Genomic DNA, 26,370 nt, shown 5'->3' with positions numbered 1-26,370 from the left:
CCCAAGTCCTTACCAATGACAAGCATACCCATAAAATGATGCAGCCACCACCATGCTTGAAGATATGAAGAGTGGTTCTCAGTGATGTGTTGTCTTGTATTTTCCCCAAACATAACACTTTGTATTCAAGGTCATTATTTTGCCAAATTTTTTGCAGTTTTACTTTGTGTCTTATTGCAAACAGGATGCATGTTTTGGAATATTTTTATTCTGTACAGGCTTCCTTCTTTTCACTCTGTCAATTACAATAGGTTAGTATTGTGGAGTAACTGCCATGTTTTTGATCCTTCCTCAGTTTTATCCTATTACAGCCATTAAATACTTATTGACTGAAGACATTTCAGCTTTCATTTTTAATTGATTTGTAAAAATGTTATTCAAATTTTGAATTTGAAAAAACATAATTCAACTTTGACATTATGGGGTATTATGTGTAGGCCAGTGACAAAAAAAATCTAAATTTAACCTTTTACTGCAGTGGGCTAAATCATGGTCACACAGTGTGTTTCTTGGTTGTCTTAAACAAATGTACTTTGAAACCAAAGTATACATTTCACAGACATGGTTATGGGCTTAAAGAAAAAAAGACACCTGACCATGTCAGATATAGTGTTGAAATGTATTCAATTTTGAGTTGGCTTCCCAATATTACACTTTATATACATCATAGAAGACTGAAATATAACAAAATCGTTTGACATAGAAACAACAGATATTCTGCTGTTAAAAAAATAATAAAGTGTATGAATTGTGAAATTATATATACAGTACCAGTCAAAAGTTTGGACACACCTGATCAAGTATTGCTACGCATAGATATAGTGGCATATGTGATCGTCTACTAATGTAATCAAGGTTTGAAATTATTTTGTTTTTGTGAAATACTATATCTGATTGGGATTGTTGCAGTCAATTTGCAGTGTACAAATTATTTTAAACTATGTGTCGGCCCTCCGACCATCCGCTCAAAGAAGAATCGGCCCACTGCTGAATGTAATTGAGGACCCCTTGTCCTCCAGGACTAGGTCTGTCTGTCTTCCTGTCTGATTGCCCTCTAAATGGTTACTGTTGTGATGCTGCTAAGGGAAGACTAAAGCTTGGAAGAATTGACATCATATTCTCAGAGGCTTTACACATACAGTAACAGTCAAAAGTTTGGACACACCTACTCATTCCAAGGTTTTTCTCTATTTAAAAAAAAATTCTACATTGTAGAATAATGGTGAAGACATCAACACTATGAAATAACACATATGGAATCATGTAGTAACCAAAAAAGTGTTAAACAAATCAAAATATATTTTATATTTGAGATTCTTCAAAATAGCCACCCTTTGCTTTGATGACAGCTTTGCACACTCTAGGCAAAAAAGAAAAACCCTTGAATGAGTAGGTGTATCCAAACTTTTGACTGGTACTATATAACAATAAAAAAGTCAAGTTTATAACATTCCACCCATTTGACTGCAGGAAAGGGCTCCTCCATTTTAACACAACAACATGTGGAAAAAGTCAACGAGTGTGAATACTTTCTGAAGGCACTGTATGTGCTGTATATGCTACTGTCATCATAATTGCCACAAACAGGTACAGACAAACTTGGGCTCATCAAATCATTCAAAACACATCACCTGGAGCCAAGATCTGGATGGCAATGATGTGTGTAACATTTCAGATTTTTAAGAGCACAAAGCAGGTTGAGAAAATCTGGAGAATAAATGCTTAAGAGAGTTATAACCTCAATATTGAACTAAGTTAGTTTGATTATGGCCAATGGCCACAATTGTCATAGATACCCAATGACGTAGTCTCAACTCATCTCAATACCTGGTGTTTGGCCTGGTATGACCTTTTGTCTTTAACTTAACAAATCTATTCAACCTCTGTAGAATTTAGTAGACTAACTTGCATATGTAAAACAGCCTCAATAACCTAATTGAAACTGATGGATACAGCAGAAACAACTCCTCAATAGTATAGTCATGCAAATCTGTCTCTGAGTCTGGATGCAAGTACCTGACCATTTTCAGCTCTGCCAATGACAGAGTGGCCTTTAATGTCTATGTGTGAACACAATGGTTCATTATGCACGACAAATACTATACAACTGCATAGGTAACAGCTATAAGTATTCCATCAAGGATTATGTTACTAGAAAGTAAACAATGACTAGATTTCACTTGAATGGATAGTACTGTCAGTTTTTCCCTCGAAACACATCTCTCCAGTGCTTGGCATGGCTGCTGAGTAGGAATAATGACAGGTATATTATGTGCTTCCTAACTTTGATGGAAGTGGAGAGAATTATTGAGTCCAGAGAGGAGCAGCAGAGCTGGGGGAATCCATCATCCCAGGAATACAGGAAAAGGAAGTCTCACTGGGACAAATCACCCCAAATACGTCACACCACTGGAGTGACCTCAGATCCTCTCTGAACACAGCCCCAGAGAATCCTCAGGAAATGAGCTTATGTAAATAACCTACAGTGCATTCGGAAAGTATTCAGACCCCTTGACTTTTGTCACATTTATTACGTTACAGCCTTTTTCTAAAATGGATTAAGTAAAAAAATGTCCTCATCAATCTATACACAAAACCCCATAATGACAAAGTGAAAACAGGTTTTTAGACATTTTTGCAAATGTATTACAAATAACAGAAATATCTTATTTACATAAGTATACAGACCCTTTGCTATGAGACTCGAAATTGAGCTCAGGTACATGTTTCCATTGATCATCCTTGAGAAGTTTCTACAACTTGATTGGAGTCCACCTGTGGGAAATTCAATTGATTGGACATGATTTGGAAAGCCACACGCCTGTCTATATAAGGTTCTACAGTTGACAGTGCATGTGAGAGCAAAAACCAAGCCATGAGGTCGAAGGAATTGTCCATAGATCTCTGAGACAGGATTGTGTCGAGGCACAGATCTGGGGAAGGGTACCAAAACATGTCTGCAACATTGAAGTTCCCTAAGAACACAGTGGCCTCCATCATTCTTAAATGGAAGAAGTTTGGAACCACCAAGAATATTCTAAATTGAGCAATTGTGGGAGAAGGGCCTTGGTCTGGGAGGTGAACAAGAACCCGATGGTCACTCTGACAGAGCTCCAGAGTTCCTCTGTGGAGATGGGAGAACCTTCCCGAAGGACAACCATCTCTGCAGAACTCCACCAATCAGGCCATTATGGTGGAGTGGCCAGACCGAAGCCACTTCTCAGTAAAAGGCACATGATAGCCCACTTGGAGTTTGCCAAAAGACACGTAAAGGACTCTCAGACCATGAGAAACAAGATTCTCTGGTCTGATGAAACCAAGATTGAACTCTTTGGCCTGAATGCCAAGCGTCAAGTCTAGAGGAAACCTGGCACCATCCCTACCAGGGGATGATAGGGATGAATGTCCTTGAGTGGCCCAGCCAGAGCCCGGACTTGAACCTGATCGAACATCTCTGGAGAGAACCTGAAAATAGCTGTGCACGATGCTCCCCATCCAACCTGACAGAGCTTGAGAGGATCTGCAGAGAAGAATGGGAGAAACTTCCCAAATACAGGTGTGCCAAGCTTGTAGCGTCATACCCAAGAAGACTTGAGGCTTTATTCGCTGCCAAAGGTGCTTCAACAAGGTACTGAGTAAAGGGTCTGAATATTTATGTAAATTTACAAACATTTCTAAAAACCTGTTTTTGCTTTGTCAATATGGGGCTTTGTGTGTAGATTGATGAGGGAAAAATACTATTTAATCCATTTTATAATAAGGCTGTAACTCCACTTTACACAGTTGTGTAAAGTTGGCTGGATGTCCTGTGGTGGACCATTCTTGATACACACGGGAAACTGTTGAGTGTGAAAAACCCAGCAGCATTGCAGTTCTTGACACACTCAAATCGGTGTGCCAGGTACCTACTCCCATACCCCATTCAAAGGCACTTAAATCTTTTGTCTTGCCCATTCACACTCTGAATGGCACAAATAAGAAATCCATTTCCCAATTGTTTCAATGCTTAAAAACCCTTCTTTAACCTGTCTCCTGCCCTTCATCTACACTGATTGAAGTGGATTTATCAAGGACATCAATAAGGGATCATAGCTTTCACCTGGATTCACCTGGTCAGTCTATGTCATGGAAAGAGCATGTTTTGTACACGTGGTATATTCTAGTACTTTAGTTAGCCAATAGTCACACACTGAATCTTGATTCTAAAAGTAAACCACTGTGTGTTTTATGGATTTAGTGGCAGTTACAATCTGGATATAAAAATAAACAGTGATAACACTACTCTTGTACTACCAAGTGTTTACCAAGTATAGCCTAAATACACTGAAACTCCATATTAGTCCACCCCCGCCCTCAATCATTCCTTCTCAGACAGAGCTGGGATTTAGTATGTTAACTGTGTGCTGTTGAGTGTCGGTCCGTCTGTTCGTCCCACTGTGTCCTGATTAGGGTTGAATATTTTCCCAGTATTTTACAAATGTTCCATACTGAGAATAAATCACTTTTCTCCCGGGTAACCCAGTCTTTCCTGCCAAAACCGGAAGTCTCATTCAAAAACATTATAATGCATTTAAATAGGCCTACGGCTGGATTTGATTAGAGCTTTGATCGAAAATTCAAGCCTGATGCTACCTGAGCCTGATGAACCATACATTAAATATATTTTATGAGCCCTACATTAAAGACATTTTATGAGCCCTACATTAAAGACATTTTATGAGCCCTACATTAAAGACATTTTATGAGCCCTACATTAAAGACATTTTATGAGCCCTACATTAAATACATTTTATGAGCCGTAGCCCAAAAACGTCCAAATTATTGTGCCGTTATCCAATACATATATGATATAGGCTACTGCACATTACGCACGACAGAAAAACATAAAAGCCCATAGATGTAGCTAGCTATTTACTCTCTTGGCTAAATAAACTATACTAGCTCCAGTAGGCTAATCTTTTTGAGTGTAAACTGTATTACTGTATTGTATTGTATTATACTGTATTATATGGTGTGGAATTACAAACATTGTTCAAACCATGATACAGCAGAAGAGAACATGCGATTATGGTGCAGCACATGCGACCTACAAAGTTGCAAGTATAGGCTAGCTAATTTGATTTTTGATATATAATAGGGCCTATTTGTATAATTAGCAGGCTGATGCGTGTACACTTTTCATAATATTTCCCCTGATGTTATTAGCCTACCTCTTTCTCTATTGTTGCTTCATTCCTTCCTCGCTTTCAACACTTAAATACGTTTTGTTGTCCTTATCTTCATCATTCTAACGACATCCTTGAATAATATAGGACTATAATTAGATGCAGAAGGCTTTCACTTCTCTTCACGAAGATTGAATGGTTATAGCTTACTGCCATCGCGCGTTCGCTTTTCTATCACACTACCCCTGAGTTCTATTGGCTTCTGTATTTAACATTCATCAAAAAAGAGCTTGCGTCCCTCTTCAAATAGTCTATTGGAATAAGAAATGCAAAAAAAAATTATGTGCAGTAAGCTATTCTAGTCTAGCTTTTCCTGCATGAGGCTCCAAGAGCTAAGGAGCGTTTTTTAAGGAGAGAGGCCAGTAAGCATAGTGTGTGCGTGTGCAAGAGACAGAGGATATAAATTAGAAACGTATTATGCATAACCCATCATTAATTAGCAAATAATTAGGCTAATGCTGCATTGAATGTGTTACCTGAAAGAGGTAGGCTAGGACATCTATATATAGAGCTATATATCAATGTAGAACAGGATGACCTATTTTGAATGCAATTTGAATGGAGTTGATGGAGAGAGAAAAAGACTGCTAGAGACTGCTTGCGCATGCACTGATTTAAAGCAATGATATTCGAGTGATAGGCTGTAGCATAGACTATGCTTCAGAAAATGCAAGCCTACCTGTCACAAGAATAAAAGTTACCATGATGAAATCTACATGCGCTCCATACTGAGATGGGCTGTCTGTTCACACCCTGAGCGTTGATGATTCATCATGCAGAGGCCGTAGAGAAGCCAGATTTAGACATTGCATATAATTTAACAGTTCCATTTCACGCCATGCTGTTCAAATAAATAATTTATTCGAATTGACTGGTTTCTCGCAGTTATTTATCCCAGGAAAAGGGAGTGGTTTTGGGCGTTAAATCCTGGTAAATCTTGGTAACCGTGTTCCCTCCATTCAACCCTAGTCCTGATGTGTGTCTTACATGTCACTATCTGAGCAGTCTGCTGTCTATGCATTGCCCACATGTTTGTGATTTGTGTGTTTAAGGAACAGGTGATTTGCATGGACGCGGAAGGCACATAGATTCAGACCTGACTACAGGCAGGCAAGGCCATGTCTACGGACGCTGGGTCGCCTGCCTCTCAAGTCCTCACTCTCAAAGTCATACCAACTCATTTGCATGGCCTTTTGTTTTTCTAAGGTGGCTTTGTGAAACAAATGAGCCATAAGCCCTATTGTCCTGCCCCTGTGAAGCCTCAGATTATAGCCAGCAGCTTGTCTGATCCTTGAGAGAGGAAAGTGGAGAGACAGAGTGCAGCATCCATCCATTCATCTATCACCATGTCGTCTTTTGTCTTTCACATGTGGAGCCTGGTTGTCCCTGTGCTGGATGTTGTCTCAGCATCTATCCTCTTCTTCCTCAGAGAGCTGCAGGTACTGTAACAGCAACTTGCTGGCTTTAGACATCAGTTTATACTGAAGTGCCTGTTCAGTGTTTCCACTATGATTTTTTTCAGCAGTGGTGGCAAGGATAGCAGGGGCAGAAATATATATTGAAGAAAAATTACAATATATTTTTTTGTAGCGGTGGCAACAATTTAGCAGCGATGTCCCCCAATTAATATATGGGAAACACTTGCCTGTTGCTTTATTTTATAGCAGTATGAAGGTGCTACTCTCGTTTATTAAACCAAAACTAGTTCTGTGTTCTGTATGGGTCTTATCTCTATCCTGATAAAAAAGTTATCATGTTTTGTAAGTTCTGATGGGTGGTCAGAGGTCATGAAAGGAATTCAGTGACATATGTAAAGTGCTTTTAGATATGAGGAATTAGGTTATGACTGCAATGCTTATATACTGTTTGTATCTTATTCAGCATGGATAATATTGAATTAATAAATGCATAACATTTTTCTGTCACAAACTTCCATGAATACTTTTGACCACACATGCGGTCATCTTGACCTGACATCCTCCCTCCACCCTTTTCCATCCCTCCATACCAGAGTCGCTCCAGTCAGTTCCTGTCTCACAGACTCTTCCTGCATCGTCTGTTTCCCCAGTCTCCAGTCAGTTCCTGTCTCACAGACTCTTCCTGCATCGTCTGTTTCCCCAGTCTCCAGTCAGTTCCTGTCTCACAGACTCTTCCTGCATCGTCTGTTTCCCCAGTCTCCAGTCAGTTCCTGTCTCACAGACTCTTCCTGCATCGTCTGTTTCCCCAGTCTCCAGTCAGTTCCTGTCTCACTGACTCTTCCTGCATCGTCTGTTTCCCCAGTCTCCAGTCAGTTCCTGTCTCACAGACTCTTCCTGCATCGTCTGTTTCCCCAGTCTCCAGTCAGTTCCTGTCTCACTGACTCTTCCTGCATCGTCTGTTTCCCCAGTCTCCAGTCAGTTCCTGTCTCACTGACTCTTCCTGCATCGTCTGTTTCCCCAGTCTCCAGTCAGTTCCTGTCTCACAGACTCTTCCTGCATCGTCTGTTTCCCCAGTCTCCAGTCAGTTCCTGTCTCACTGACTCTTCCTGCATCGTCTGTTTCCCCAGTCTCCAGTCAGTTCCTGTCTCACTGACTCTTCCTGCATCGTCTGTTTCCCAGTCTCCAGTCAGTTCCTGTCTCACAGACTCTTCCTGCATCGTCTGTTTCCCCAGTCTCCAGTGCGTCTCCATGGCTCCTCTCTGCTTCCTTCTAACACTGAGCTGTTTTGATCCGTCTCTCCTGTCTGTGAGGGGTACTGTCGGTCGTCTTCTCCTGCACCCCTCCATGTCGGCTCAGTGCAGTGGCCCAGTACCTGTCAGTCTGTGTTAGTAATGTCTTTTTAAGCACCCCCAACCACAACCCAAACCACCATGGCTGGCCGGTTTTGTTTCCCATCAGCAACTTTGATACAGACCAGAACCCCAGTGCCTGAGCTGAGCTGTGAGAGACTCAGATGAGCAACTCACTCTGCTTTCATCTGAATGCACAGAAATATCACAGAACACAGAGATACCTTCTCTTTTAAACCGTTAACTCAAAGGGAGAATCTATTCACAATGTTCCAACACTAGTGATGGATGGGGTTTGAGGATTTCTAAGAGATTTATTTTGAACAGAACTAGGTGGAGCAATTATATTGTGCTCACTACTTAGCTACTTTCTCACTATGGATGGAGTAGCATCAAAAAATGCTATTATACGTCGGATGCAGAGGAGGCTGGTGGGAGGAGCTATAGGAGGACGGGCTCATTGTAATGGCTGGAATGGAATTAGTGGAACGAAGTTAAACATGTGGTTTCCATATATTTGATGTGTTTGATAGCGTTCCGTTTATTCCATTCCAGCCATTACAATGAGCCAAATCTCCTATAGTGCCTCCCACCAGCCTCCTCTGCTCAGATGTACATGTACTGGGTCGTTCCACCAATTCGGTGTCCTTTGAGATGTGTAAGTTGGTAATTTTTGTGTTGTTGATTTCACTTTTTTTTTATGATGTCATTAAAAGTTAGGCAAAAACAACAACATGTTTTCCAATCTCAAGGTTAAATAAAACAAAATTCCTATAGTAAGTGGATATTAAGTGCCAAATAAAGTAACAGGGTTGACAGTAACAGGGTTGATGATTTCATCTTAAATCGGCCATAAATCTCCTTGTGACAGGGGGAATGGAAGCTTGTTGTGTGCAACAGGGAGAGGCAATTGAATGCAAGCTTCACAAAAGCTATTTAAATCTGTGGGTAACAGGGTTGACGTATTATACTCGATCTGCTCAGTTTTCCACCACAAAACACCAGAAAATAGCCAAAACGAGTAGAACCAGCTCACCTGCTTTTACGCTATGATTTCACTATTACATGTTGAATGTCTCTTTTGAATAAAAAAAATGAATAGTTTCAGGTCATAGGGTGTCCTTAAAATGAGGGGCAGACGTAGATGAATCACTAATCACATTAACTAAATAATAATCTTCAGAAATGACTTTGTCAAAGCAACAAAATAACGATGAGGGCTTTACAATGATGGTGAAAACATTTTGGGGTTAAGTGGGTTAAAATCTTCCTAGAAGTCACAGAGGGTAGGTACACTGAGGGACATGTCAAAATGACAGTGGTAGAAAAAGTACCCAATTGTCATACTTGAGTAAAGGTAAAGATACGTTAATAGAAAATGACTCAAGTAAAAGTGAAAGTCACACAGTAAAATACTACTTGAGTAAAAGTCTAAAAGTATTTGGTTTTAAATATACTTAAGTATTAAAAGTAAATGTAATTGATAAAATGTACTTAAGTATCAAAAGTAAAAGTATAAACCATTTCAAATTCCTTATATTAAGCAAACCAGACAGCACCATTTTCTTAAAAAAAAAAATACGAATAGACACGGGCACACTCCAAAACTCAGACATCATTTACAAACAAAGTATTTGTGTTTAGTGAGTCAACCAGATCAGAGGCAGTAGAGATGACCAGGGATGTTCTCTTGATAAGTGCATGTATTGGACCATTTTCCAGTCCTGCTTAGCATTCAACATGTAACAAGTACTTTTGGGTGTCAGGGAAAATGTATGGAGTAAAAAGTACATTATTTTCTTTAAGAATGTAGTGAAGTAAAAGTACAAGTTGTCAAAAATAAAATAGTAAAGTAAAAACAACCACTTTATTTTTGTATTTTATTTATTTCACCTTTATTTAACCAGGTAGGCTAGTTGAGAACATGTTCTCATTTACAACTGTGACCTGGCCAAGATAAAGCAAAGCAGTGCGACACAAACAACAACACAGAGTTACACATGGAATAAACAAACATACAGTCAATAACACAATAGAGAAAACGTTTATATACAGTGTGTGCAAATGAGGTAAGATAAGGGAGGTATTAAATAGGCCATAGTGGCGAAATAATTACAATTTAGCAATTAAACACTGGAGTGATAGATGTGCAGAAGATGAATGTGCAAGTAGAGATACTGGGTGCAAAGGAGAAGAAAAAAAAGAACAATATGGGGATGAGGTAGTTGGATGGGCTATGTGCAGGTGCAGTGATCTGTGAGCTGCTCTGACAGCTGGTGCTTAAAGCTGGTGCTTAAAGTTAGTGAGGGAGATATGGGTCTCCAGCTTCAGCTTCATTTTTGCAATTCGTTCCAGTCATTGGCAGTAGAGAACTGTAAGGAAAGGCGGCCAAATAAGGAATTGGCTTTGGGGATGACCAGTGAAATATACCTGCTGGAGCGCGTGCTACGGGTGGGTGCTGCTATGGTGACCAGTGAGCTGAGATAAGGCGGGGCTTTACCTAGCAAAGACTTATAGATGACCTTGAATTGAACCCTGTGACATCCCCATAGAGATTGCCAGAGGTCCGGACAACAGGCCCTCCGATTTGACACACTGAACTCTATCTAAGAAGTAGTTGGTGAACCAGGCGAGGCAGTCATTTGAGAAACCAAGGCTATTGAGTCTGCCGATAAGAATGTGGTGATTGACAGAGTCGAAAGCCTTGGCCAGGTCGATGAATACAGCTGCACAGTATTGTCTCTTATCGATGGCGTTTATGATATTGTTTAGGACCTTGAGCGTGGCTGAGGTGCACCCATGACCAGCTCGGAAACCAGATTGCATAGCAGAGAAGGTACGGTGGGATTCGAAATGGTCGGTGATCTGTTTGTTAACTTGGCTTTCGAAGACCTTAGAATGGCAGGGTAGGATAGATATAGGTCTGTAGCAGTGTGGGTCTAGAGTGTCTCCACCTTTGAAGAGGGGGATGACCGCTGCAGGTTTTCAATCTTTTAGGGTCTCAGACGATACAAAAGAGAGTTTGAACAGGCTAGTAATAGGGGTTGCAACAATTTCAGCAGATCATTTTAGGAAGAGAGGGTCCAGATTGTCTAGCCCTGCTGATTTGTAGGGGTCCAGATTTTGCCGCTCTTTCAGAACATCAGTTATCTGGATTTGGGTGAAGGAGAAATGGGAGAGGCTTGGGCAAGTTGCTGTGGGGAGTGCAGGGCTGTTGACCAGGGTAGGGGTGGCCAGGTGGAAAGCATGGCCAGCCGTAGAAAAATGCTTATTGAAAATCTCAATTATTGTGGATTTATCAGTGGTGACAATGTTTCCTAGCCTCAGTGCAGTGGGCAGCTGGGAGGAGGTGCTCTTATTCTCCATGGACTACAGTGTCCCAGAACCTTTTGGAGTTTGTGCTGCAGGATGCAAATTTCTGTTTGAAAAAGCTTGCCTTTGCTTTCCTAACTGCCTGTGTATATTGGTTCCTAACTTCCCTGAAAAGTTGCATATCGCGGGGGCTATTTGATGCTAATGCCGTACGCCACAGGATGTTTTTGTGCTGGTCAAGGGCAGTCAGGTCTGGAGTGAACCTCGGGCTATATCTGTTCCTGGTTCTACATTTTTTGAATGGGGCATGCTTATTTAAGATTGTGAGGAAAGCACTTTTAAAGAATAACCAGGCATCTTCTACTGACGGAATGAGGTAAATTTCCTTCCAGGATACCTGGGCAAGGTCGAATAGAAAGGCCTGCTCGCTGAAGTGTTTTACGGAGCGTTTGACAGTGATGAGGGGTGGTCGTTTGACCGCAAACCCATTTCGGAAGCAAGCAATGAGGCAGTAATCACTGAGATTCTGGTTGAAGACAGCAGAGGTGTATTTGGAGGGCAGGTTAGTTAGGATGACATCTATGAGGGTGCCCGTGTTTACGGATTTGGGGTTGTACCTGGTAGGTTCATTGATCATTTGTGTGAGATTGAGGGCATCAAACTTAGATTGTAGGATGGCCGGGGTGTTAAGCATGTCCCAGTTTAGGTCACCTAACAGCACGAGCTCTGAAGATAGATTGGGGGCAATCAATTCACATATGGTGTCCAGGGCACAGCTGGGGGCAGAAGGTGGTCTATAGCAAGCAGCAACGGTGAGAGACTTGTTTTTGGAAAGGTGGATTTTTAAAAGTAGAAGCTCAATTTGTTTGGGCACAGACCTGGATAGTAAGACAGAACTCTGCGGGCTATCTCTGCAGTAGATTGCAATTCCGCCCCCTTTGGCAGTTCTATCTTGTCAGAAAATGTTATAGTTATGGATGGACATTTCAGGGTTTTTGGTGCCTTCCTAAGCCAGGATTCAGACACAGCCAGGACATCCGGGTTGGCAGAGTGTGTTAAAGCAGTGAATAAAACAAACTTAGGGAGGAGGCTTCTAATGTTAACATGCATGAAACCAAGGCCTTTACGGTTAGAGAAGTCAATAAATGAGAGGGCCTGAGGAATGGGAGTGGAGCTAGGCACTGCAGGGCCTGGATTAACCTCTACATCACCAGAGGAGCAGAGGAGGAGTAGGATAAGGGTACGGCTAAGGGCTATAAGAACTGGTCGTCTAGTACATTCGGGACAGAGAGTAAAAGGAGCTGGTTTCTGGGCACGGTAGAATAGATTCCATGCATAATGTACAGACAAAGGTATGATAGGATGTGAAAACAGTTGAGGTAAACCTAGGCATTGAGTGATGATGAGAGAGGCATTGTCTCTAGAGACATCAATTAAACCAGGTGATGTCACTGCATGTGTGGGAGGTGGAACTTAAGGGTTAGGTAAGGCATATTGAGCAGGGCTGGAGGCTCTACAGTGAAATAAGACAATAATCACTAACCAAAACAGCAATGGACAAGGCATATTGACATTAGGGAGAGGCATGCGTAGCCGAGTGATCATAGGGTCCAATGAGTAGCTGGACGGGCTGGAGACACGTCGATTCAGACAGCTAGTGGGCTGGGGGCTAGCAGGCTAGCAAAAGTCCGATAAGATCTGGGTTGAAACACGCTGTACAGACTGGCAGGAGTTGTCCTGGCTAAAGGTTAGCTGATGACCGCTAGCAGTGGCTAGCTGACTACTAGCTAGTAGCTTAAGTAGTACTTAAGTACTTAAGTAGTACTTACTTAAGTATTTTTACTTAAGTACTCTTCACCATTGCTAAATGCTGCATTTCGGCACTTTAGCAAGTCTTTATTCATGTACACAATCTGATTTATTGAATTTTCCATGTGGTCTATATTAAAGGACACTTCATTGAATATAACAGGCTTTTAAAATGCAATATTAGTGCAGAATTTCTACTTAAAATATCAAAGGGACGCAAAAGGCACTCATTTCGTGGAACTAAACTACTGCATTTATGAGTATATCTGGTGTGTGTCCTCTGTGGGAATGCGTGTGATGTTATTACTGCATCATTAAACTTGAACTGCTTACTTTTTTAGACCGAGTAACGTCAGGAAAGCATTAAAGCATGTGGTCATCTAAGTGTGTCGTTGATGTATGTATTGTTGTAGGCCTGTGTTTGTGTGTGCTGTATTTCTAGTGTTTGTCCTGTGAGGGTGTGGCTGTGTTACTGTTATGATCGTGGCCTATCTAAAAAACACATTAACAGGTCTAAGGGGAAAGCTCACACTCAGGCCTATATGTGATGGCTGGGCCCTGCCTGTCCCCTGAGTGCCTCCTCTCTGCCGCTGACCCCAAGATCAGTCAGTTTCCACCACCTGAAAGACGAGTGGTGTGTGTGTGTGTGCGTGTGAGAGAGAGAGATAGATAGATAGATAGATAGATAGATAGATAGATAGATAGATAGATAGATAGATAGATAGATAGATAGATAGATAGATAGATAGATAGATAGAGAAAGAGCTCTGTGTGTTTTCACGCACTTACATGTATGTCTGATACTCTCTCACACCCACTGTAGTGTGAAGAGCAAGTTGAGTGACTCCCCCCACCGCTGGAGCACAGCAGCACAGTCTCGTGATGAGAAACCAAGCCAGCACTGAGAGGAACTCCAGTGCCTTTTATGAGCGTCTGAATGTAACTTAATCTACCGTGTTACTGAAAACAGAAGTCCACTGGCCAAAGATAGCCCTATACCTTATAATTACATCTAGATATATATTCTTCCATGTATGGGAAGTTGCTTTGTCATTGTTTTTTCAAAGTCAGCTGAGAGAAAATATATAGCCAAGAATATACTGTATCTAACTTCTGATTAAGTACATTTTAATGGAACTGACTCTTAAGAATGCCTCTTAAACGTCTCTCTGAGAGAGAAGGGGCTTCTTGTGACTGACTTCTGTTTGCCAGAACGTCTCTTGTTTGTGCATTTGTCCTTGCTGTTGTGTGTTTGTGTGTGTGAGGGAGGCACTGAACTCCCAGGCTTGGAACAACGATATTACCCTGCTGGCTCTGGTGCTTGTGGCGAGAGAGACCAGAGTGCTGTGGTTAGTTGGTGGCTAAGGGAAACCCCACATCCATGGTGGAGAGCAGCTAGCGGAGTGAAGAATGCACTGGCCATGCCAAGACGGAAAATTAAAGAGAGCTCTCTCCGGGACGTCCAGTGAGGAAATAACACAGTGTAACCATCAGCAGAGCACAGCGACTAGGCTGGAACCCAAAAACACACTCTGCCATTAAATCAAAATCAAATTGTATTTGTCACATGCTTGGTAAACAGCAGGTGTAGACTAACAGTGAAATGCTTACTTACGGGTCCTTCCCAACATTGCAGAGAGAAAGAAAATAGAGAAATAATAGAAAAGTAAAACACATAATAATAAAAAGATAATTAGTAACAATAACTTGGCAATATACTTGGAGTACCAGTACCGAGTTGATGTGCAGGGGTAAGAGGTAATTGAGGTAGAATAAAGTAACTGATAGTAAACAGTTGCAGCAGCTTATGTGATGAGTCAAAAAAGTTACTGCGAAAAGGGTCAATGCAGATAGTCCGGGTAGCTATTTGGTTAACTATTTAAACTGTTTAGCAGTCTCATTGCTTGGGGGTAGAAGCTGTTCAGATTCCTGTTGGTTCCAGACTTGCCGCTTGCCGTGCGGTATCTGAGAGAACAGTCTATGACTTGGGTCGCTGGAGTCTTTGACAATTTTTAGGGCCTTCCTCTGACACAGCCTGGTACGGAGGTCCTGGGTGGCAAGGAGCTTAGCCCCAGTGATGAACTAGGCCGTATGCACTACCCTCTGTAGCGCCTTGCGGTCGGATGCCAAGCAGTTGCCATACCAAGCGGTGATGCAGCCAGTCAAGATGCTCTCAATGGTGCAGCTGTAGAACTTTCTGAGGATTTGAATGCCCATGCCATATATTTTCAGACTCCTAAAGGAAGTTAACCATGGCTCTGATCATATGACCTTAGTTAGATTGATACCATCCTAATGATTTGATAGCAGCAGACACCTAACACCTTTTCTCTGAGGTGATAGGCTCTCCGTTGAAAAGTGTCCCAAATCGATGGGTACTAGATTGCCAAGCACAGTTAGCTAACCATCGGCAGCACTGGACTGGTGTGTGAATCTGACCATCTGGAGGTGTTTCTGCATGAATAGGTGCTCAGTATGTGTACACTCTAAACAATATTGGGTTGTCTGGATGACCCGACTGCTGGGTTGCAGGCATTGGTCACTTAGTTGGGTTGTTTTCTTCAAAAAGAGTAGGTTTGGGTTGTTGATGCTGGGTTATTGGTGCTGGGTTATTGAGATATGACCCAGCGAGTCAGATCAGGAGACTGGATGAGTAGTTTAGTAGGGTCGTGGCTTTCATATAGTTACTTTTAGCCACCCGTGAGAGTAAATGTCATTGCTGTTTATCTGTACACATGTTAAGGTTAAACATTTAGATTTTTGTAGCTTCAAAGAGGCTTACAGTTCCCTAAAAGCCAATGGAAATCCCATTGTTGGGATAGATACCACCTTATTATAATATGTAATAAATAATTTTTATATTCTAGAATAATGTGTAAAATGCACCAAAAAAATTAAGGAACATTTCAACTGTAAACTTAACATGACTCTCACAGGTGGCCAATAAGATCTATCTGAAATCCACGCCTCCAATAAGCCACTCCTCCTGAAAATAACCTGAGGATTACATTAAAAAAGACCCAGCTGCTAGATCAACCCAGCAGCATGAAAATAACTACCCAACTACCCAATTGATGATTAAATGAACCCATGTTTGCGTAATCCCAACAACCCAACATGTTGGGTTATTCACGCAACCCAACTGGCTGGGTCAAAATAACCCAGTGTGTGTCCTGTCCAATATTTACCCAGCACTGGGTTACCAAAGAACCCAAATTGGGTTGTTTTTAACCCAGCATTTGTTTTGTGTTAAAGCAGCAAGAGCAACTAAATAAGCTCTTATCCCCAATCAATGAGCTGAATACTGACTTCAGACTGTTATTATGAGTTGGGTTGGAGGAAGTATATTATACCATTTTCTGAGTTATACTGAAATAACTGGTATTATCACGTTTTCCTATAGCCACAAATAATTTAATTTATTTCATATGGGAAAGCATTTGTACTCTAGTGTAAACAATTGCAGATTCTTCTCCTCAGCAGTCACGTGGAGAGACACTGGATGTCTTATGTATGCAAATTATGTTTTTTGTTGTTGTTTCTACTTTTTGTTGTTGTTTCCTGTGGTCTGTAATAATTCTGTGGTGTATGCTAATATTGGTTAAGATGTGTGCCTGACTCTGTGACTGTCTTCTGTGAGAGAAATCCCTGTTTGAATCATCAACTGCTAAGTAATACACTCAACTACATCAATGAATGACAACAAAAGGAGTCAAATGTTAATGTGTGGTGGGCTGTATTCTAAATGTAATAAAGTAACAATGCCGTCCACACACAACAGAGCATTGTTCTGTGTTTTTTTCTCTTGTAATACTACAGTGCTTGTAATGAAAACAGACGAGGATTGTGCGAGGAACACAGCGCACAGTAGGTTTACTCGAAGCGTCCTCTGTTTGTCATCCATACAGCACAAGTCATGGAAGAAGATCAAGAACATTGTCCACTGGTCTCCATTCGTCATGTCTTTCAAGAAGAAGTACCCTTGGATCCAGCTGGCGGGTCATGCAGGTAGGCCTTGACAACGCTGCCTCTGGAATGCGGGGATTCTGGGATAAGGCTATGGAAGGAATGTGTGTTCTGTGTTCCGCTCTCCTTCTCCTGGCTGGATTGGATACGATACAGTGGCCATTGGCCAGTGTGTTTGGAATTCAAATCTAGTCTCAGGCTAAGTGTTGGGATATACTTGCAAATCATATATTCAAAGGCTCAGTACTAGGGCATAACTAAGAGTTTCATCCTATTTGTATATACTGTAGCTAGGCTATCTGAAATGGAATGGTCCATTCAGAATCAGATACGACCTTTTCTTTAGCAACAGGACAAAACAAAGTAAAGCAGGCCTACTGTGAACACTGAACATCCTCTAATGTTTTTATTGCATGTTTTGGTTCCTCTCAGGCAGTTTCAAGGCAGGGGCTAACGGGCGTATCCTGAAGAAGCACTGTGACTGTGAGCAGCGCTGCTTGGATTGGCTGATGAAAGACGTGCTGCGTCCCTACGTACCGGCCTACCACGGAGACGTGGAGAAGGACGGGGAGAAGTACAACCAGATGGATGATCTGCTCTCTGAGTTCGACCTGCCCTGCGTCATGGACTGCAAGATGGGTGTCAGGTGAGTGTGGGTTGACGGACCTTTATAGGCAGGTGCATCTCTGTGTTGAAGTTACACATAGGCACATATCTCAGTTTACCCTCTGGATATCCTAATCTAAACTTTTTGGGGGTGAATGAAAATAGACCTTAGATCATTGTTGGACATCATTGTAGCTCTCAGACCTCTTTGTTCCATTTTGACAGGTTAGGGTAAGGTCCAATATTCAATCAGGCAGACATCCATTAGGCGTAAGGTCTAAGAGTGACCATCACACTCCTCTAGAGAGGAGAGATGTACTGTAGCCAGCTGGCCCTTCTCAGACACACCATGAGTTAAATCAGCCTGTGGGGAAAGTATTGGGAAACAACTTCCATTCCTTTGGGTTCATTATTGGGCTGCCGAACTCCACATACTGTACGTGTTACAGTTGTCAAAATCTCCCTTGTTACGTTTACATCAGATGTATACCAGATATGGGTATACCGAGACACTTTGCAAAGTTATTACTGACCAGTGAAATATTGGAGACTTTGAACTGGGTGCTAACAGGTCAGGCCTGTTTTGCTACAGTATCCTGTACTCTACCGCTGTGACGAATAGCTTTGTTGACCGGTGGCCTTCATCACTCTCCCTGCTATATCCCTCTACTCTCATCTCCTTTCCTCTCTAGCACAACTTTGGTTGTGTGAGCCTTCTCTGGAATGGCCGGGATGTTAGGAAATGATAAACCAGCCCCTCCAAACACAACAATTTGGTGCAGTGCTAACAGACTAACGCCTGGCCTGTTCTTGATGTAGCTGGCTACTGCAGGAAGAATGAGAAGGAGAATTTGAATCTAGGAAAGGTTAAGACAATCCCTTATTCAGGGATGAACTGAAGAGAAGGAAATCCCTCCTCCTGTCTTCACTGCAATAATAATTCTACAGTATAATTGTTATGTGAAAGAAAACAGATTCTCTTCTTCATTCACATGTTGTCCCCTGGGGCATGATCACTCAACGGCTTTGTCAAACAAGATCTGAATGATCATTATTGTATTGCACAATGTTTGCACAATATATTGTACAATGATTGTATTCTAAGAAGTAGAGTCAAATTATCCTTTATATTGGCTCATAAAAGGAAATTAATTTGATTGCTGGACTGGTTACAACATAAAATCTCATTCAACAAAGTCAGTACCAAACAGATGTAGCTTCTCTATCCACCAAAGGACGTACCTGGAGGAGGAGTTGACCAAGGCCCGTAAGAATTCCAGTCTGAGGAAGGACATGTACCAGAAGATGGTGGAGGTGGAACCCCTGGCACCCACCCCAGAGGAGCAGGAGCAGCAGGCGGTCAGCAAGCCCCGCTACATGCAGTGGAGAGAGACCATCAGCTCCACCGCTACCCTGGGCTTCCGCATCGAGGGCATCAAGGTAAGCCACGGGACGGATCATGCACTGGGATATACGGTAGAGCAGGGGTCGGCAACAGGAGTGTTTTTTTTTGGGGGGGGGGGGTCAAAAATGACTATAAAATCACCAGGATTTCAGCAAAAAATAAATCTGTTTAATCAAGGAAATCTGTTCCCAGCTATTGCCATGGATTTTTAAAAAAGAGACGTATATGAGCGTGTCTCAATGTAATCAAAGTTTTAAAAAAACCTACAACATTTGGGCTTAGTTGTGGTAAATTTAGCAGAGTACAAATTATTATAATTATGTTCCGGCCCCCCGACCATCCACTCTGACAAAAATGGTCCCTTGGCTGAATCTAGTTGCCTATCCCTGCCGTGGAGTGATGCATTGTGACATAAAGTCATACTCTGTAAAACTAATTTAACAGTCCATTATTTGAAGAAGTAAACACTATAAGAAAGGTGTCACGCCCTGACCTGAGATATCTCTGTTTTCTTTATATTTTGGTTAGGTCAGGGTGTGACTAGGGTGGGTACGTTAGTTTTTGTATTGTCTAGGGTTTTTGTATGTCAAGGGTTATTGTAGGTCTAGGTGTTTTGTATGTCTATGGTGGCCTGATATGGTTCCCAATCAGAGGCAGCTGTTTATCGTTGTCTCTGATTGGGGATCATATTTAGGTAGCAATTTTCCCTTTGGTGTTTGCGGGTTCTTGTTCTATGTTTAGTTGCCTGTCTGCACTATCCATATAGCTTCACGGTTCGTTTTGTTAGTTTGTTCAGTGTTCATTCGTTAAAATAAATAAGAATGTACGCATACCATGCTGCACCTTGGTCTCCTCCTTCCAACGGCCGTGACAAAAGGTGACCAAATACTCCATCTGTCAGTCTGTACACTCAGTAGTTACTAGTTGATATTATAATAATTAAAACAGTAATAATGTGAAATTGAGAGTGTAATTCCACTTAGAAGGGCTGACTGTGATGGTCCTGCTTGGTTTGTGTACAGACATACCCTGCAGTCGCCCCTTAATAGCATTCTTCATACTGAGGGTTGCCAGGGCCAACAGGAAGGAATATCCTCTATTTGGTGTCAGTGTGTATAGAGTGTGTTGCGTGTTTTTGTCACACATAGGGCCTGCTTGTGACACCTCTACTGACAGTAACTTCAGTTGCTGACATGTCCCATTTGCTCCTACACACCATCAGTCTCCTTCAAGCTGAAACTAATAGATTCAATGCAGCAGCACACAGACAGACAGACTGACTGACAGACAGCCTGATCATGTGATTCTGCCTTAGTAAAGCTAAGCACACTAATAATCCTATTCGGAGAAAGCTGGGTGCAACAACAAAAAGAGCATATCTGCAACATATTCTTCCAAGACAATTAGATGACATGGGTCTAATTCCTCCTAAAGCCAAGAGGGAGAAATCCTGGCTATGTTTGGCCGTAACACCATCTTCCAGAATCTGTCTCCTCTAATGAGGCCCTGATATTTGACTCTGGAGGGCTTAAGACAGATGTGCAGGATGAATAGTTCAGACTGGACTGGCAGCGTAGGGAGCAGTGGCAGCAACAGGGCTGTCCGGAGTTTCCACTCCTCTGTCTCTCTTTCCCGACTCCAGCCATGTCCATAGATGGCCACGGCCCGCAGAGCTTTGATGGCTCTCTCTGTTGTCATGACACCAGGGGTTGCCCTCGGAGACTGTGTGTAGAATCAAAAGGTTCTGTGAGTTTTAAGAGAGCACACAGCTGCTGTTGTGTCTGTTGGGCCCCAGCTCAATGCCCATATTATTATTTGCCTGCATTTCTACGGAGACAGTAGAGCACAGTGCTGTGGTAGAGTTACAATATGAGCACATTAAGTGTGTGGAGACACGTCCTCCTGTCTTAGATGATGCAAAACGTTGGGCCATTTTCCTGTTTTAGTCTCCTCTTTCAGCAGGGTTTTGCTGCTTAAAGAAATGGCTATGCATAATAGTATAGTACTGAGTAGTAGGAATAAAGGAGTCCGCATGCTTCCCAGCCGAAACTGTTTGGATGAGTTTGTGCATACAGTATATTATGATGACATTTTGTGACGTTTTAGACTTCGGTGAGTTTTTTTTCGGCTGTTCGGGCAGACAATTATTTTTCTGGAGGCAAGCCGAAGTCGGTAGCCGAAGTCTATGCCCCTTCATCGGTGATTGGTCAACAGTAGGGATTCTTCAATAAAGTCTTTGTTGTCATTTAACGAGAGATGACTCGTTTTCATGCACATTTCTTCAGTTAGAAATACTGAACCAAACATCTCAGTTACAGTAGATATAAAATGTATATAAAATAAGATCTCCTCGGCAAAAACGTCAAAATTAATGAACGATTTCTTTAGTTATCTTAGATGAATTCGGACTATTTTGAGGAAGCGTATACTGGCTACGGCTTCTCAAAATGAACAAACTATTGCCTCTTATTCTTTTAAGGGAGTATGCGAGCACACTCGTTCGGTTTGCTTAGCTGACTTTCGCTAGCCGCCAGCCTAACCGAAGCGTGCTGATGCCACGGTATGGGTCTGACTTCTGAAGCTCTTTAGCCTCCCCTTGAATGACGGAGGCCTTTGTATCAAGCTAGCAGTGTGTGTCACATGTATACGGGGGACCTCAGACATCATGTAATTGTTGGAGGCCCCATCCTGCTGGACTCTAAAAATATCTGCCTTTGTTTCCCTTCGTCTGTGCAGAAGGAAGATGGGACGGTAAACAGAGACTTTAAAAAGACCAGGAGCATGGATCAAGTGACAGAGGCATTCAACGACTTTGTCAAAGGAAACCAGAACATCCTGGTGAGTGTGTGTGCATGTGTCTCTGTGATTCTTTCGGGGTGTGTTTGTGTGTGAGCCGGAGCCCCCTAATGCTGCGGCAGACCTCTCCCTGCCCCATGGTCAAATGGCCCCTGGAGGGAACTCCCAAGGACTTCCACCTCTCTAATGGCCCAGGAAGTGAGGTCATAGCCGGGACGGCTGTGTGTGATTTAGGTCTCCCGGGGTCCTGGAAACAGAGAAGGGAAATTAAACACTCAAACAAGATGTCCTCCATTCCATTCCACATTGGTTTGTCATGTGTTTATCTAGCACCACTAGGCCCAAGCCAAGGCGGGCAAGCCAAGCCAAACACACTGTATCTGTCACTGTGTGGTGGGCCTTGGCCCTACTGTTGTGTACTTAACTGTCACTCATGTGTGGTCTTCATCTCTCTCTCTACTGAGCTGAGCTGTTGTCCCATAGGGTTTTGCACTATGGAGTTATCCTAATTCATAGAATGGTCTGTTTATGGGTAATGTTCTGTAATGAATACAGGGCCTGTATCCGCAAAGCGTATCAGAAAAGGTCCTAGGAATCCAGTAGCGGTGTGTGGGTAAAATCACTGTGGAAGCCAAGCCAGGAAAAAACTACTATTACATATTACTATTGACCTACAACATGGTCAATCAAGTTAATGTTTCCAACAGTTTACTAAACAACTACTGATTTAGAACCACAGAGAGCTACAACAAGTGAGCACTGCATCCGCTATTCCAGCACCATTTCAACTTTTAAACATAATCAAATCAACTAGGCTATGGGGGCCGATTCCAACTTAGGAAATTACGCCTTTCTTACGCACGGCTTTCCTACGCAGTTCTCAGTAGTTGGTATTCAGACTTACATTATGCAGGTTCGTAATGTGCTTTGCAGGTGTGGTTCCCTTGCACGCGCTGAATAAATGTAATTCAACTGCTGAAAACCCTCCCAGTTTTCATTCAATAGGATTTCAGTACATTTATCTTAAGCCATCCCTTTAAATACGGTTTACCTTTAATTGGACTTTTGTCCACAGACTAGAATACATTGAGAGAACAAGTTCAGAAAATTGGGATCAAAGAAAGAATGCCATCTATGCATCTTCGTCTCCGTTTCAGCACCAACTGGTATTTAGGCACATTTTAGGGTTAGGGAAATGGTTTGGAGAGCCTTTAAGCACAACATATATTGATGAATAAAAGATACAGTGGTTTGATTCATCCTGTTGTCATATTCAAGTTCATTCCATGAAATAATGGAAGGTGTAACACATGGAATGGATTGAAGCAAAATGGAAGCTACTGTACAAATTGAAGGAAACTTACACTGAAGTGACAGTTATAAATGTATGTGGGTATTACTGACAGTGGCCTCCGATAGTGGCTAATATTTAACATGATACAAATTGTAAAAAAGAAGAGAGGAAAGCCTGGGCATAGGCTATAATTAAAACATTATAAAGCGCATACATCAGCTCGGCAGGTTCAGCCCTAAAGAAGCCTATGGCTTGGCTGTCCAAATTTCATCCACGCAAATTATGAGGGCACACAATACAAATTCGGAACAATGGCACAGCTATTTATAGCCTATTTCACTGTGGAAAAGGGGCCGCAATACATGTCATGATGATATGACTTTCAGTTTGATTCCATATGGCTGGTTTCACATTCGTCTCCAGAAATTAAAAGGTCAGCAGGTAGCCTAGCGGTTAAGAGTGTTGGACCTGTAACCGGAAAGTTGCTGGTTTGAATCCCTGTGCAGTCTGTGTGAAAAATATACTGATGTGCCCTTGAGGGAGGTACAGTACTTAACCCTAATTGCTCTTGTAAGTCGCTCTGGAAAAGAGTGTCTGCTAAAATGTACATAAATCGAAATATAGGGAACAATTGCTATTTGTATTTACAATCCCCTTATCCAAACGGATGACTCATTTACCTAGCTCTTATCCATCTATAAATTACAGTGCATGGAGAATGCTGTTATTTCTATCGGGAAAAAAGAAAGTACACTGAACAAAAATATAAACGCAACATGCAACAATTTCAAAGATTTTAAAGAGTTACAGTTCATAAAAGGAAATCAGTCAATTGAAATAAATTCATGAGACCCTAATCTATGGATTTCACATGACTGGGAATACAGATATGCATCTGTTAGTCACAGATACCTTCAAAAAAAGTTAAGGGCATGGATCAGAAAACCAGTCAGTATCTGGTGTGACCACCATTTGCCTTATGCAGCACAACACATCTCCTTCGCATTGAGTTGATCAGGCTGTTGATTATGGCCTGTAGAATGTTGTCCCACTCCTCTTCAATGGCTGTGTGAAGTTGCTGGATATTGGCGGGAACTGGAACACGCTGTCGTACACATCGATCCAGAGCATCTCAAACATGCTCACTGGGTGACATGTCTGCTGAGTATGCATGTCATGGAAGAACTGGGATATTTTCAGCTTTGAGGAATTGTGTACAGATCCTTATGACATGGGGCCGCACATTATCATGCTGAAACATGAGGTGATGGTGGAGGATGAATGGCACGACAATGGGCCTCAGGATCTCATCATGGTCTCGCTGTGCATTCAAATTGCCATCGATGAAATGCAATTACGTTCGTTGTCCGTAGCTTTTGCCTGCCCATACCGTAACCCCTCTGCCATACATGCTGTCTGCCATCTGCCCGGTACAGTTGAACTAGGATTCATCTGTGTTCACCATGGGGCACTCTGCCATACATGCTGTCTGGTACATCTGTGAAGAGCACTCTTCTCCAGCATGCCAGTGGTCATTGAAGGCAAGGATTTGCTAACTGAAGTTGGTTACGACGCCGAACTGCAGTCATGTCAAGACCCTGGTGAGGACGACGAGCACGTAGATGAGCTTCCCTGAGACGGTTTCTGACAGTTTATGCAGAAATTCCTTGGTTGTGTAAACCCACAATTTCATCAGCCATCTGGGTGGATGGTCTCAGACGATCCCGCAGGTGAAGAAGCCAGATGTGGAGGTCCTGGAGGGGCGTGGTTAGGCGTGGTCAGCGGTTGTGAGGCCGGTTGGACATACTGCCAAATTCTCTAAAACGACGTTGGTAGAGAAATGCACATTAAATTCTCTGGCAACAGTTCTGGTGGATATTCCTGCAGTCAGCATTCCAATTGCATGCTCCCCTCAAACATGAGGCATATGTGGCATTGTTGTGTGACAAAATTGCACATTTTAATGTCCCCAGCACAAGGTGCACCTGTGTAATGATCATGCTGTTTAATCAGCTTCATGATATGCCACACCTGTCAGGTGGATGGATTATCTTGGCAAAGGAGAACTGCTCACTAACAGGGATGTAAATAAATGTGTGCACAACATTTGAGAGAAATAAGCTTTTTGTGCGTATGGAACATTTCTGGGATCTTTTATTTCAGCTCATGAAACATCGGACCAACACTACATGTTGTGTTTATATTTTTGTTCAGTATATATCCGGTATCCAGTATAATAATAGTTTAGTTTATGTTTTCTTCTGTGTCCTTACAATTTGAGAAATACTGAAAGTTTTTCAGCTCAGATTTTCCCATGTCACCCTGGGTAGTTTTAATAATACATCTTGTGCTCTCATCTGTCTGTTTTCAGAACTGTTATCTGCACCGACTGAAGGACATTAGGGACACTCTGGAAATATCAACCTTCTTCAAGACCCACGAGGTAAACAAATCTATTTTTTGTCCTCCGCTGGTATTTTTGAGTTGTAACATTTACCGAAATGGAAGCATTTGAGATCCGCCCATGTACCACTCAACTGATACAGGAGGCTACAATCTGTGCCGTGGAAACCCATGAACAATGGCATTCACACAAACACCAACCAATCACAGGACATTGTTATTCTAAACAGGAAGCGTAGTCAGGCTTCTGACGATGCTGTGGCGTTTCAGAGGAAAGGTTGAGACACAGGCCCTAGAACAAACCTCTCTGGAATAGCCTATGTCCTGCTGCTTAGGTGGAGTCAAATACAGGGTGTGTACATTAAGTACAGAGTGTGTCTGTTAATCCCTCAAAAATGCCTACTGTATTTGACATCAGTGGGTCTTTATAGTGACATTTTACTTAAACTCAGGAATAGCTGATTAATACGATTATTTGGAATACCATTTACATCAACCATCTGTCCAGACATACTGTAGTGAGACACACCTGTAACATACAATAGTATTTTCCCCTTCACCTAACTACAGAAAGCATAGAACTATTTGATCAAATATGCATCTGATCTTCTAAGTCGGAAGATAAAGTATAACAGTAAATGAACTATGTACATACAGTTGTCAAATACAACTGAATCATGATGGACCTTTACAGTAATAATAGGGGTGCTTGAAGAATGTTGATTTAATGGGCAGATATTTACTCGGTGCAGATAACATACTTAACGTGATTATATATGGCGATTAT

General features: G+C 42.1%; 1 protein-coding gene across 1 annotated transcript in view; it reads left to right on the top strand.

Annotated features, from left to right (window-relative positions):
* Positions 1–26,370, top strand: part of LOC139556340 (inositol-trisphosphate 3-kinase A-like) — a 48,649-nt gene that overhangs the window by 19,136 nt on the left and 3,143 nt on the right. Inside the window, exons 3-7 of the mRNA XM_071370190.1 lie at positions 17,022–17,121; positions 17,512–17,725; positions 18,921–19,125; positions 21,827–21,928; positions 25,552–25,623. Coding sequence (XP_071226291.1) covers positions 17,022–17,121; positions 17,512–17,725; positions 18,921–19,125; positions 21,827–21,928; positions 25,552–25,623 — 693 coding nt within the window. The remainder of the gene's footprint in view (positions 1–17,021; positions 17,122–17,511; positions 17,726–18,920; positions 19,126–21,826; positions 21,929–25,551; positions 25,624–26,370) is intronic.

The sequence above is a fragment of the Salvelinus alpinus genome, chromosome 27, assembly GCF_045679555.1.
Source record: "Salvelinus alpinus chromosome 27, SLU_Salpinus.1, whole genome shotgun sequence".
Taxonomy (NCBI): domain Eukaryota; kingdom Metazoa; phylum Chordata; class Actinopteri; order Salmoniformes; family Salmonidae; genus Salvelinus; species Salvelinus alpinus.
The sequence above is the reverse complement of the archived record's forward strand: the minus strand, read 5'-3'. Positions and strand labels throughout refer to the sequence as shown.